A 12,875-nucleotide genomic window follows, 5' to 3' on the forward strand; every position below is an offset into this window, starting at 1 on the left:
ACTGTTCTCAATTTACTACAGCATTTTAATCAGACCATATTAGTTTCCTAGGTTTTGTTTGTATCAAAGCAGGAAAACAAAATAATTTTCTTTATTGAGATACCTGAAATAGTATAAACCCCCTCAAATCTGGGAAAGAAAAACCCCTCTTGAAAACAGTAAGACCGACAACATGATACCAATCATTATTCAAGATACCCCAAGATGAATAATAGCAAACGCATCGTAGAAACTTCAGAAATCTGACGGCACATCCCTCACGAATTTCTGCTGAATGGGAATGAAGACCATAACCCCAGAGAGCTGAGATTCCCAACTCTCCCCCCTCCCCAAGCGTAAGCGGTACCAAACACCATGGATCACAGACCAGCCATCACTGAGGCCATACCTCACTCTGGTTGATCCATGCATGGAGGGAGAAAAAAAACTTCACCGTGGAGATGGTGTCGTGGATTGTTAATAATGCATATTGTCTGGCATTAATCTCTGGCTAGAGGCTGAGAAATGCTACAGCAAACAGCTTTCCTTAACAAGGGCATCGCTGAACAGGTAACTACTAGAGTTACAAGAAGATGAAAGTTATACTACTGTGTCCAACAGCGATACACAATTGAAGCAGTTTAAGTGCTGTTAGTGATAGGCTCTTAAACGCTTTTAAAGACTCTCATTCAACCCCCATTCCCAAGCCTTGTTACATCCAAGTAAACCTGTTTCACAAGTGCTGCCAGACTACCTCTTACGAACAAACTGCAATCCAAGCAGCTAACAGAGAAGCTCACGTCAGTTAATACTTTTTCCTTACCTCCCGTATCTGTTTCTCACTTGAACTCCACTCTCAAACTTTTAATGGACAAAAAGTCCATTGCACATCCAAATGACTTGCACAAATCTTTTCCTCTCCCTTTTTGCTAGTGAGCTATGAATATTTTCTCCTCCACATAATTCATGTTAAGAAATCACATTCCATATGGTACGGGAAATTACTTTATTAAGAAGTAGGGGAAAACAACTTTGGTTTACGTTTTTTTGAACAGAAAATAGAGATAAGATGATGCACATAAAACGGGAAGCCAAAAAAAAAAAAAAAGCCAGTTCATCTGACAAATCAATACTCTGGTACCTATCAATGCGCTCGAGCACTAGGAATGGCCTATTACATTTTAAAAATAATCACCAAGTGACGATGTGCTGTAAAAATCACACATCCACTACAGTGTGCTGATTTATCTATGAAACTCGTGGCTTATCTAGGTAAAGAGCCTTTTATTTAGGCTTTTGCATTTAATATAGCAAATGAATGCAAGTTTCCAGTGAACTATTTTGTTCTCACTATTTACACAAGCTACTGGAAGCTAACTGTAACAAGAACAGGTGTATCATTTGTGTCACAGGAGGAACTGACTCAAAGTACCACCAAGAACACAACCCACATTTATTCTTTAGTTTAATTTTCTACCAACAATAAAATCCTCAGTCTTGGAGTACTGTTTAACTGCAATATGGAAACAGCAGACAAACACTGCAACTTACTTAACTAGATAGATAACAAAACCACTGAACAGCAGAACAAGAGAAACACAAACTTTTTCTGAGACAATCAGTCCATATTTATATTCTACGAAGTTCCATAATCAATTCATGCCGCTTTTAACTTTTTTGTGCACCATCTTTACTGATCGTAAATTTTAGTCTCGTGAAAAGAATTTCTACAAAAAAGTTGTCTGGGCAAAGTAAGTGTTTCTTTTACCTCTTATCTTAAGAATTCTTTGAGCTGTATGTCAAACAAATTTTAAAAAAAAAAAAAAAAAGCAGCTGAGAACGTGAAACTAATTCAGCTTGAAATAGGACACTACTAAAACTTTTCAGAAAAAATGTTACTGTGTTTCAAGCCTTTAGCTTCCAACGCTACAGAGGACATTAATATAACCACTTTACCAATATACCTCCTTTCTGCATTTCTTGACTCTTGGCAGTCTTCTTTCCTGCTCTGCTGTCATAAACGGGGAGGCAGAATTCAGATCTTCCCCAAAATAATTATTCAAATGTTATTATTTAAATAATACTTTATCATATTTGAGCCTGAATTAAATTAGAGTATTTGAACTGACATAACTTATTTGAATCCACACTAGCCAAGCTTTTAGCAAGGAACTTCCAGAGCAGCTCAAGCGATAGGACCAAGTACAAACAAATAATGCCCTTGGTATACTCTAAATAATTCAGTTTCTTTCAAGGCAGCCTGTTGCTTCCTTATGTGTGTCCTGCCTCCTGTTCTGGAAGCTCTTTAACAAAAGGCAAGGAAAGCTGCTCAATACCAGATGGAGCCTAGCGGCATCCACCCAGCACAGCCAAGAATCAGTATCTCAAATAGCAAACACAAGACAAAACGTTGGGTGGAGAAAGGCCACAAAAGCCTTGAAAGCAAAGACTTTCCAAGTTCCAATATTCAATTCCATTAAGAATGGCGAGCTAGCAAAAGGATTTCTGGAAACTGTTAAGAACTTGGTAATGAAGAAAGAATAAGGTAGGACCACTGTCAATAGATGCTAAAGGGATAATACTAGAAAATGTTTCCCCAGGGTCAACAAGAACTACTGGTTACTGGTACTGAGTGTAATAGCTAGGGAGAGCACTGCGGACATCCAGCTTGGCCAGCTGTTATCTAGAAGGGTGCGTAGGGGAATATGGTTCTGCAAGCTGAAGTCAAGCATCGTATACATTCATGTGGCATTATGTTGCAGCAGGGCTTTACTGGAATGAATTTCACACTTCTCTTCACTCTGCACCCTGCTTCTACGTTTTGACTGCCTGGTTTGCATATGTGCTTTATTATCCCAGTTTTTTCAATCCAGGCTATTGCAACACAGTGATTCCTAGTTTTCTAAGTGGCAGCTTATCTCCAGAAGCATACGCAGCAGGATTTTCGAAAGAAAAACTTTGTTGGTGTAGCTTTATTGATGGACTGTAGCCACAAGGCATTATACAAGCACATGTACTTTATATTGCCTAAGCAGTTACAGTAATATAGCCACACTTATAACAGGAATTTCTTTTAGCACGATTTGCTGTTAAGAGAATTACAAGCTACGGTGGTCAAAGTTTTGAGCACCGACCTGGGCTTAGGGGCAGTCTACAAGAACTCAGAAGACAGGCATCTGAGATGACACAAAGATTATTATTACACAAAGAGGATATTATGAAGATGATTAGGGGCCTGGAATATCGCCCTATGAGGAAAGGCTGGGAGAGCTGAGCCTGTTTAGCCTGGAGAAAGGACTGAGAGGGGATCTAATCAATGCATACATGTATCTTCAGGGTGAGTGTCAAGAGAATGGGGCCAGGTTCTTTTCAGTGGTGCCCAGCGACAGGACAAGGGGTGACAAACTGCACCACGGGAAGTTCCAGCTGAACGTGAGGAAGAACTTCTTTACCCTGAGGGTGACAGAGCCCTGGCACAGGCTGCCCAGCGAGGCTGTGGGGTCTCCTTCTCTGGAGACATTCAAAACCCACCTGGACACGACTCTGTGCAGCCCGCTGTAGGTGACCCTGCTTTAGCAGGGGGTTGGGCTAGATGATCTCCAGAGGTGCCTTCCAACCCTGACCGTTTTGTGATGCTGTGACACAAGTGTCCTACACAATGACAGAAAAGGAGCATGATGGAAGTTCGGGAGTGGAGACATGAGGGCCCCTCCCTGCTGTACCTGCACGCTGATACTGGCCCGAATTTCACCGCTCAGCCGTGGGATGGCAGCTGAGCCCTGCAGGCTGGGCGGCTCAAGTCTTCCTTTTCCCTCCACTCTTACTACAGCACTAGAGAAACTAGGAATTTCTACAATACTTTAATTTTGAAATCTTTTGAGACAATACTATTGGAATGTCTTCCAAGTTCCCAAACACGGTGCTAAAGCTTTGCCATAGCTGTAACAGGCTCCTCCACATTACATATATATATAATGTATATAATACACTCTTAGTGAAGGCTGAAAACACTTCTCTTTTCAAAAGTAAAATGCAAGTGCACGAACTCCGCGTTTATTTGGATTGCCATAAAACCTGCTGTGTCTCAGAAAAGTGTAAATTGGGTTACCTGCTGTATTTTGAGACTACAGCTGCCCTTCCATCTCCCAGAAAAATCTCACATACATAAAAGAATGCTTTTTCTCTTAAAAACTGTCAGATTCTAGGTGGTTTGGGTTTTTTTTAATATAACCTGGTGATCAAACCCAGGTGCCTTCAAACATTAAGTTTAAATTCTAGCTAGTAGGCTGTAGGTATAAGCCTTTTGGGAAAGTAATACTTAACATTCAGAAAGGATTATCAGCTATACAAATACGTCTGGATGTTCATAGGCCAAACTGACTCCGCTGCTCCCTAAGGTGAATCCAAGGAAGCTACTAGACAGTATGTGCAAGGTTTTAACACTCCAGCACAGCCAGCCACCAGCCCTGAACAAAAGCAGCAACCAGCCAGCATCAGGCTGAATCTACACTTCAGCTGAAAAAGAATATATGTTGCTAGGGTCTTCTCCACTGGAGGAATTTATTTTGGAGTCATTCAATACGAAAACAGAAAAAACTCTCAAGAAACATTAAAAACTATTTTCAGAAAGAAAAGCAGCTGCAGGAAACAATACTGCAGCAATGACTGCTTGCCAGTGCCAGATTCTTTCCTGCCATAGATATGCCAGGAAAGAAGGTTAATTTAGACAACATTGCTAAAGTCACAGGGTAGGAACGGCTGTAGTAGAGACAATTAAGATGTACCAGGATCACAGTCTAAGCCCCGTGAAAAACAGGGGCAAAAAACAGGACCTGCTGTTAAGACAAACACAGTACGAGAACGAGACCTGGCTTAGATACCACAGCAAAGCAGACAGCTCACTTTGTCATTATTTTTTAAAATGTGATTAATTTTTTTTTTTTAAATTCGCCTTTTAAAAAATCAAACTATAAAAATATCAGTATTACAAGGGATTTAGACCATTAATTCACCTGATGTTTTGTTAGCACAGCAAAACTGGAAGAGTTGTTTTAAAGCCTAATGGAGTCTATTTGAATCAGAGTTGTAGTTACAACTTCTAAGTAATTCTTATCCAATCCATTCTCAAAACACTAATCTGAAGAAATACATTATTACAAAACAAGGTTGCAAGAGCTATGGAAGAAAAAAAAAATAAATATGGATGCACAAAGACTTACACTTCTGTTCCATGTCTCTCATCTCTTCTGGAGGAATTTTCATCTTATCAATATGTTCTTGCAAGACACTGGCCCATTTCTGTAAAGACTCCATAACAGTCCAAGGTCTAGACATATCTGCAACAAAGACTACAATGGTGTCTTGCAGGGATTCTGCAGAAACTGCAAACTTCAATAGCCCTTTATGGTATAAGTCTCCATCCAGAATCCAAACATTACAGCGAGTATGATCTGAAAGGAAAAGGTAGTTGTAACTCAAGAGATGCCAACTTTTTGCTTTGCAAGTCTACAAGTAAACAGATGAGTACGTTCGTGTCAAACGGAAGACCAAAGCTCAACCACCAGGAGATCTCGCCTGTTTATTTTTAAGGCAGGTGCGTGTGTAAATCCCTACATGACTCATTTCACAGGGTTTTTTTCTTGGTTCAGAATCTTATCATTTTAAACAAGTAATTTCTGTTCTTTGGCTTTTACTAAGGAAGGCTGACACAACAGTTTTTAGATACTGCACAATCCTAAATTTGCAGAATACACGTGGCACATATGTAACACCAAATTCAAAAGAGGGGGGTTACAGCTGAGTCCAGCAGGGAAGTCCGAGTGTCCCTCAGACACATAAGCTGGTTTAAAATACTAAAGACATCTCACAACAGAAATAAGCTGCAAACAAGATACAAGCAATAAGCAGCTTAGGTTTCTAGCACAGGAGTAGGAGGAGCAAACACAGGATAAGACCTACAACCTAACAAACTTTAAAGCTGTGCTACCTGCTCTTAATTCACACTGATTTAACGTTGGCTCCTACTTGCAGACTCCTTACAGAATGAGTACTGGACAAATGATTTGGTATTGTAGTTTTTGTGTTTCTCTCCACACACACACCCCTCCCCGCCAGTGTTCTGATAGCAACTGGACATTTTTTGTTGAAATGCGAGGCAGGAGGGGGGAAATCAGCTGGGACAGACAGCTGGCATGAGTTTTACCCCAAACGTGAACTTCGACAAGAATCGAAGAAACTGAAAATGGAGCATCATCCAGGAATCATGTATCAGGTACTCTGAACAACCAACTCTGTCCCTCCCACCCCAAAAAAATTATTAAAAAGAAAATAATTACATTATCCTCAGAACTTCTTCCTGAAAAGGAACAACTCCATTTGTTTCTATCTTCCAGAGTCTTCCCAGTACCTCTTCTAAAGTATTCCCTATTCTACTACAGCTGTCCAGAGGGAACTGTGGCTCTCCATAGGTATTACAGACAAGGTACATGAATTCTGAAGTACATGGATCAGCAAACCAATCCCTGCGGAGTCCAGATTTACAAAACGGCTACTGAGCTTCGTAATTACTCTGCCTCACTATGTTTCCCTGCCCCGTGCTCCAAATCTTTTAACTTCACAAAATAAATCCAGTTGCTGTGGCTATTGTAACTTTACTCTAGGGAAGAATCCAAAAAACTGGCTCTAGAAAAAGGCACAAACTTGACCAGGGAAGTTGGAAGGAGAAGAAAGTATCCCTTCTAATCTGGTCCTGGATAAAATTACCGAACAGCCAAGTTACTGACAGATTACATCAAGATGCTATACGTGGGCAGTCTTCACTTAGCATTTCTTACGCTCCTACTTAAGTACTGTTAGGCTGTCAGAAGACATTCAAACATCAGTCACCACACAAATAGGCCAACAGTTACGCTTTTAGCTTCTCAGATCTATCCTTTGCAGCAAAGTTACAATAATTCTTTATGTAAGAAATGCATCTTTGCATATTTGTCAATTGTTTCTGCCCTCCCTTCTCCCCACTTCAGGAAACCGCCTCACTGATAGCACACAGGATTCTTACAGCACTAGATGTAAAATCTAAAGCGTTCAGAAGGCCTCTAAGGACACGGAAAGTCTGGTAAAAGTTTGGAAAAACACAATGTAATGTGAACACATTTACACGTTTACTATTACACAACAGTAAATGAAACATCTATGCTGCACCCTTATTCCCTGCATTCCAGAAACATCCTTTGTACATTCCCAAAAGCAGAAATCTACCAGTGAATAAAAACCCTGTGAGCGTTCTACGAGTTAAGGTCACTAACAGACATTATAATACCCTGTCTATGCACAAGTTTCTCTTTGAAGAAAATATGAAAGTTAAAAACCTAACTTAAGTCTATCTATAATCTATGAAAGTTTAGAACTCTCAGCAGCAGTTTCATAGATTCTCCTGGGTGAGTGCTTTGATTGCAGAAAAGAATTTTACACCTTAGCAAGTAACAAAAAATAATAAATATCCTAATTCACTCCTTCCAAGTCATCTTTTTAAGCCAGTATGTAGAAGTTACAAAGGTTTTGTTTGCTGAAAACCTTTGTCCTACTTAAGGATTTTGTTTCTGCTTAACATCTAGAATACAGACTGAAACCAGAATAGAGGTGGAACTAGAATGCAGTTGGAACTATCACTCAAATGAAATGAATCTGCTAGCAACAGTGGAAGTCTAGCACTCACATTAAAATATACTTCTAAAAAAAGATAACATTGTATGAAAATTAAAGGGTTTGCTCCTTTCTTACAGTAAAGAGGTATGGCTCGTGATTTACATTTGCTACAAATATAAAACACGCTTAAAAAATACAGTACTGGCTGTTCACAATTTGGCAAGGACTTGATGGCAAATTCAACTTTGTCAGCACCATGCCAAGCTCCTCATTAGTCATATGACATGAATGTTAACTGGGCCTTTCGTAGTGGCTATGACATGAGACACCAAAACAGAGCAAACAATTACAACAGCCTGTTGGACAAGCAGGTGCTACTTACTAAAGACTATTACAGTATCTGATAAAACTACATTTCTAAATCCCGTCAATATTTCCTTATCTCTTTAGCCATGAAAAAAGGTTTTCCAGCTTTGATGGATGTTACTGCAGATGGTTGATTCCACGAACTGCAACTACATCTCCTGCATCTATTCAAAAGGTATCAGAGGTAATTAGATATCCCTTGTCCAAGCTGTGAAGAGAAGGAAAACCGGGGAAAATATTTTTCAAGAGAAGTACTTTAAAGATATTAACAAAAAGACAATTTTCCCATTAGAAACCAGTGTACCAGCAGCACTTGGCTCAACCTGGAATAACCAGTTCAACTGGAATATGCATATGATATGACTGGGGCCAGTCCAAACCTGAGGCACAAAACCAAGACTGCTTGATTCTGTTACAAGTAAAAACACAACAACAGACTGGCTCTTCTTCGCTGGCACATTTGGCAGAGTCAGGACAACTGTACTGCATCTGTAATGTGAGGCAGTTCAGCTGAAAGTTCTCTGTGGTCTCTATAATTGCCAGCTAACCCATACAGTACCACTACAAAACCAGTCCATGCAGTTTGTCTCATTGGCTTGTTCCCTCTGCACCACCACTGCCAGAGACTCTGAAAGCTACTCCAGAAACATGTACCCTTTAAGAAACTTATGCAGAGCCTCTCTTCTACCTCCTACAAATTAAGATTCTCAGCTCTCAAAAGCAGACTAACCAGCACAGACACAAAACATCTGCTCATCACAAAGGCAAGCAAAAAATTAAAACTGTCCACACTCCCTGAGAAACCCCACTAACAGAGGGCTCTCGGGCCTGAGCTCCAAGGTCGTTTAATATAGTGAGTTAACTTTACAGCTAGTGCTATAAGTACTTTCATCCAGATGAACTACGGTGTTACATATGCAGAAGCCACCATATGCTCCAAGGATACTGTACCCAAGGCTAATGATCTAGGAGAACGCGCTCTCTCTCTCAGGATTGCTTCTCAGGCATCCCCAAACCTCTTCTTGAAAAAACACCTAAACCTAGGCAGAATTTGGGATAGTACCCTAGGAAGGAGATTTTTCAGGCAGGGATTCAGTAGCAGACCTAAGCTGTCCCAAGATCTAGGGACCAATGTACTGCACGCTACATAATTACCAATGCAATGGTGATTTGTATCTTGCCATCCAAGCTAGGTACCAGCCACTGCCAAGAAACAAGCAGATGACAGTGAAAACCAAAAAGTTAGTGGGCACCTGTATTAGCCGCAGGGGTCCTTCAAAAAAAGAGATGCTTTCTATGCATTTCTTTAACTTCCCTACAAAAAAAAAAAAAAAAAAAAAGAATAATTTAACCAGTGACCTAATCTTTAGGGGAAAAAACAGAAGTAACTGTAAACTAAGATATGCATGTAGCTATCTAGAGTCATTCTACTTAATATGTAGGAGAGGCCAGATTCAAATATCCCTTAAGGAGGAAGGGGAGGGGCGAAATGGGATAAGAAGCAACATAAAACCATTTTCCTTAAGATTTTTGAAGGGAGGTGGGAGGCAGATAATGACTTGGCACTATGACCAAAATACTTCTCCTGGAAGGAATAAACTTTTCCGAAATGAAGAGGAAAAAGGCAAAGAGAGCAAAGAAATCTTCTAGCACCTGGGAAAGAAGTTGAAAAGATCTTCTCACTCTGCTACAGAGTTTCAGTTACCACTGCTGATTTGAGGCCCCTGGAAATCCTTGTGGTTTGCTGGTCCTGAATAGGCTGGGGTGTAATGAAAAGCAGATACCTTCAAAAATGAACATGTGATCATAAGCTCCCAAATGCCCATCTGGAGCTTCTTTATGGCTTCCAAGAACTGTGGGTCAACTATAAAGGCTTTGTTCCCAAATCTGTATCTGAGCATACACACATCTAAAGCACACAGAGTTTAAAGAAACAAACTCAAACCTGTCCTAGAGAAGGAAGAGTGTTATCTCTGCCTGCTGGGAGGTCCTGACCCACTTTGCTATTTATTTTGCTTGCTGATGACACTAATGAGACAGAAAGGAAAGAGGCGTGTATTATTAGATCCTAACACATCCATTAAGGGATGCATGAAGACCTGAATTCCACAGCTGAGCCTGGTAGGCAAAAAGGTCTCTTTTTCTCCTGCCAGCGCTGCCTAGGTTCTTATGACAGGCTTCTTCTAATCACCTCAAATACTTACCACTTCCAGATTCGCAGGACCAGCCCCAAAATATTTCCAAAGCAGGGACATACTTAAGGCTTGATAGATAGAACCAGGGAAAATAGCACACCGAACATTTTTCTGCTTGTAACGCCATCTCCTTTGATGTTGCAAGAAGCCTGATGTCGCAGGCTGTCTTCACACTGCTAATCATAGGGTTTTTCTTCCCCTGAAGTATTTATGCAGTACTGAAGAAGACCGTGCATGGTGAGAAAGAACTCACACCAAGAACCTCAAGAAGCCAAGAATGGCTCAGCACTTAAAATTACAGCACAACAAATTTTTAGGTACTGCAAGATTAGGTGGCCACTGAGGACACAGGCAATGTACTCATCTTTTGACTGCACCTAACTTAGTATCCAAAGACAGTTTACTACCATGTGTGCACAGGACCCATCTCCATAACAACCAGTCACATATGGTACTTAATCACTCGTGCAAGCCTTCAGTACATTTCCATTTCCAAAATACCATTATAAGACCTTCCTAGTTCATTCGTTTACAGGAACACAGATGAACCACCACCACTGCTTCCCCATTCTGAACACAAAACTCAGAAATAAGTAAAAAATGGGGAATGACAGTCTTCTTATTTGTGAAGACGGAAACTAACACAAAGAGGTCCAGCAGTTTATGCAAAATGAGACAAGCAGAGGCAGATTTAGGAGCAAGCATAACGAACTCACTCCTCATCTCTTCCTGTCCCTATCCTAAAAACCAGAGTATTCCGATCATTAGACCTGCTTTTAAACAGTCTCCTGTCATCATCCCTCTCCCATACAGTAGAGAAGAGCAATCATCAACAGCAACAAAGAAAAAGACAAGGGCAAAGAGACAAGCTCCAACTTGCAAAAAGGAAATAGTAATGCTGACTTTAAGTTCTGTTCTTTGCTCATCCAATTCTAACAAAACACCTCAGATACAGTTAACCAAAATTCCACGCACAGCCCCCCCTAAGACCCCACACCTAGAAATCCATACCGCAAATTAAATTCTCACGGATGTATCATTTACTTTTATGGCTCTCAAGCAGTCACACCAAATGACAACGTATCTGCCAGCAATACACCGTCAGCAAATGTATCTACCCTAAAAGTAAATGGATCCTGACAGCCGCTCAAATGTACTTTTTCTCATACACAGGTCAAGCTGTAAGAAGGGCAAGAGAGAGAATGTACACTGAACGCAAAATACATTTCACTTCTAAGAAATTGATATAGCCTCTAAAATATACGGAACAACACTGGAGCAAGCTACTTGGGCGTAATCCAAAGCACACTGACAAAACCACAGTTATTAAAAAAGCATGTTGGTTACTTAATTACAGTAAAGAGATTACATATAAAATGAACTTACCATCCCTGTCTTCATCGTGAATATTTAGATACAAGTATTCCAGCCCTCTTCCTTTCTTGCCATGCTCTGCTCCCTGTATTTTAGCCATAAGTGTGGTTTTACCTGAACCATCATCACCTGCCAGTAAGTTTTTACAGAAAAAAGAGAGACTTTCAGAATTAATTTTAACTTTGTAGAAAAGATTTTTCAAAGCACATTTAAGCAATGAGAAGTACCTCCTACATTTTTTTAGACCATATTTATTTGTTTTCTTCCAGCTAAACCCAAGGGCTTATGAGAATGATGCACTTAATTATTCTCTATTACATTCCATTTGTTTAAATATACATTATAAATCTAACAGCACAAACCAAAAAGAAAGTAAATCTATCAGCCTGAAGACAATAATACTGTAGATCGTATAACATAACCTAATACTGATACGTCAGTTTGTGCACATCGTTGTTTTAAACACTCTTTGCTCCTAAAAAAGAAAAATAAACCACCAACCACCCAGCTGCTTGCATATGTTACTTACCAAAAACCAGAATATTCTTGCCTGACGGCAATTTAGATCTTGACCGGGTAGAAACTTCGCTCAGTATGGAGGACCTAGGAAAAGAGCATCCATCGCTGTGGCCGGGCGGCCCCGCACACGCACAGCCCAGGCGCGGCCCGGCTGACAGCACCCATGAGCTCAGCACATCTGCACGGGCCAGCCCAGCTACAACCTTCTGTTTACAAACTAGCTATGATGCTACGGGTAGATCTTTAAGTTCACTGTGGAAGGCCAAGGGCACGCCGCCTTTTTGAGGAAAGGCCCGGTAATTCCCAAACACGTGCGGTACCATTCCCTGTGCTTCTCCCTGGGAAGAGGTCACGTTACTGGGAAGCACCACTTCTCCGCTGATGACTAACCCTGCCACAAACCATTACTGTACTTCACCATTTCCCCTGCCGCGATGTTTTTAAAAGCGTTCTCTGAGATAAGCGACGGCAAACCAAGCGCTGCAGCCCACCCTCTGGGGCGCCCCACATCTGCTCTCCCGCGCCCTCGCAGCACTGCCGGCCCCCGCACGCCCCCCGGGCCGGGCAGGCCCGCGTTTCCCCCCGGCCGCCAGGCAGCCGGCCCCGCCGCGGGCAGGGACACGCCGCGGCGCCGCCCGCCGCTGCTGTCACCGGGGCCCGAGCGCGGCCCCGCCGACGCCCACCGCTACCCCGGCCCGGTGCGGGGCCCGGGCCCGCCGCAGGAGCGCCGGGGCGGCTGGCGGCGCAGGGAGACCCCCGCCGTGACAGGCGCCCGACGCCCCGCAGCAGCCGCTCGCC

At 41.7% G+C, this 12,875-nt stretch overlaps 1 protein-coding gene across 2 annotated transcripts in view; it reads right to left on the bottom strand.

Moving 5' to 3' along the window:
- The window catches only part of DYNC1LI2 (dynein cytoplasmic 1 light intermediate chain 2), a 28,725-nt gene that overhangs the window by 15,522 nt on the left and 328 nt on the right, over window positions 1–12,875 (bottom strand). The window contains exons 2-4 of one of the 2 annotated variants that reach the window (XM_056360724.1): window positions 12,088–12,161; window positions 11,571–11,687; window positions 5,199–5,429 (exon numbers count right to left, since the gene is read on the bottom strand). In XM_056360724.1, coding sequence (XP_056216699.1) covers window positions 5,199–5,429; window positions 11,571–11,687; window positions 12,088–12,161 — 422 coding nt within the window. The remainder of the gene's footprint in view (window positions 1–5,198; window positions 5,430–11,570; window positions 11,688–12,087; window positions 12,162–12,875) is intronic. The other variant, XM_056360726.1, reaches the window with a different exon arrangement.

Source organism: Falco biarmicus, chromosome 15, assembly GCF_023638135.1.
Source record: "Falco biarmicus isolate bFalBia1 chromosome 15, bFalBia1.pri, whole genome shotgun sequence".
In the NCBI taxonomy this organism is placed as follows: Eukaryota; Metazoa; Chordata; class Aves; order Falconiformes; family Falconidae; genus Falco; species Falco biarmicus.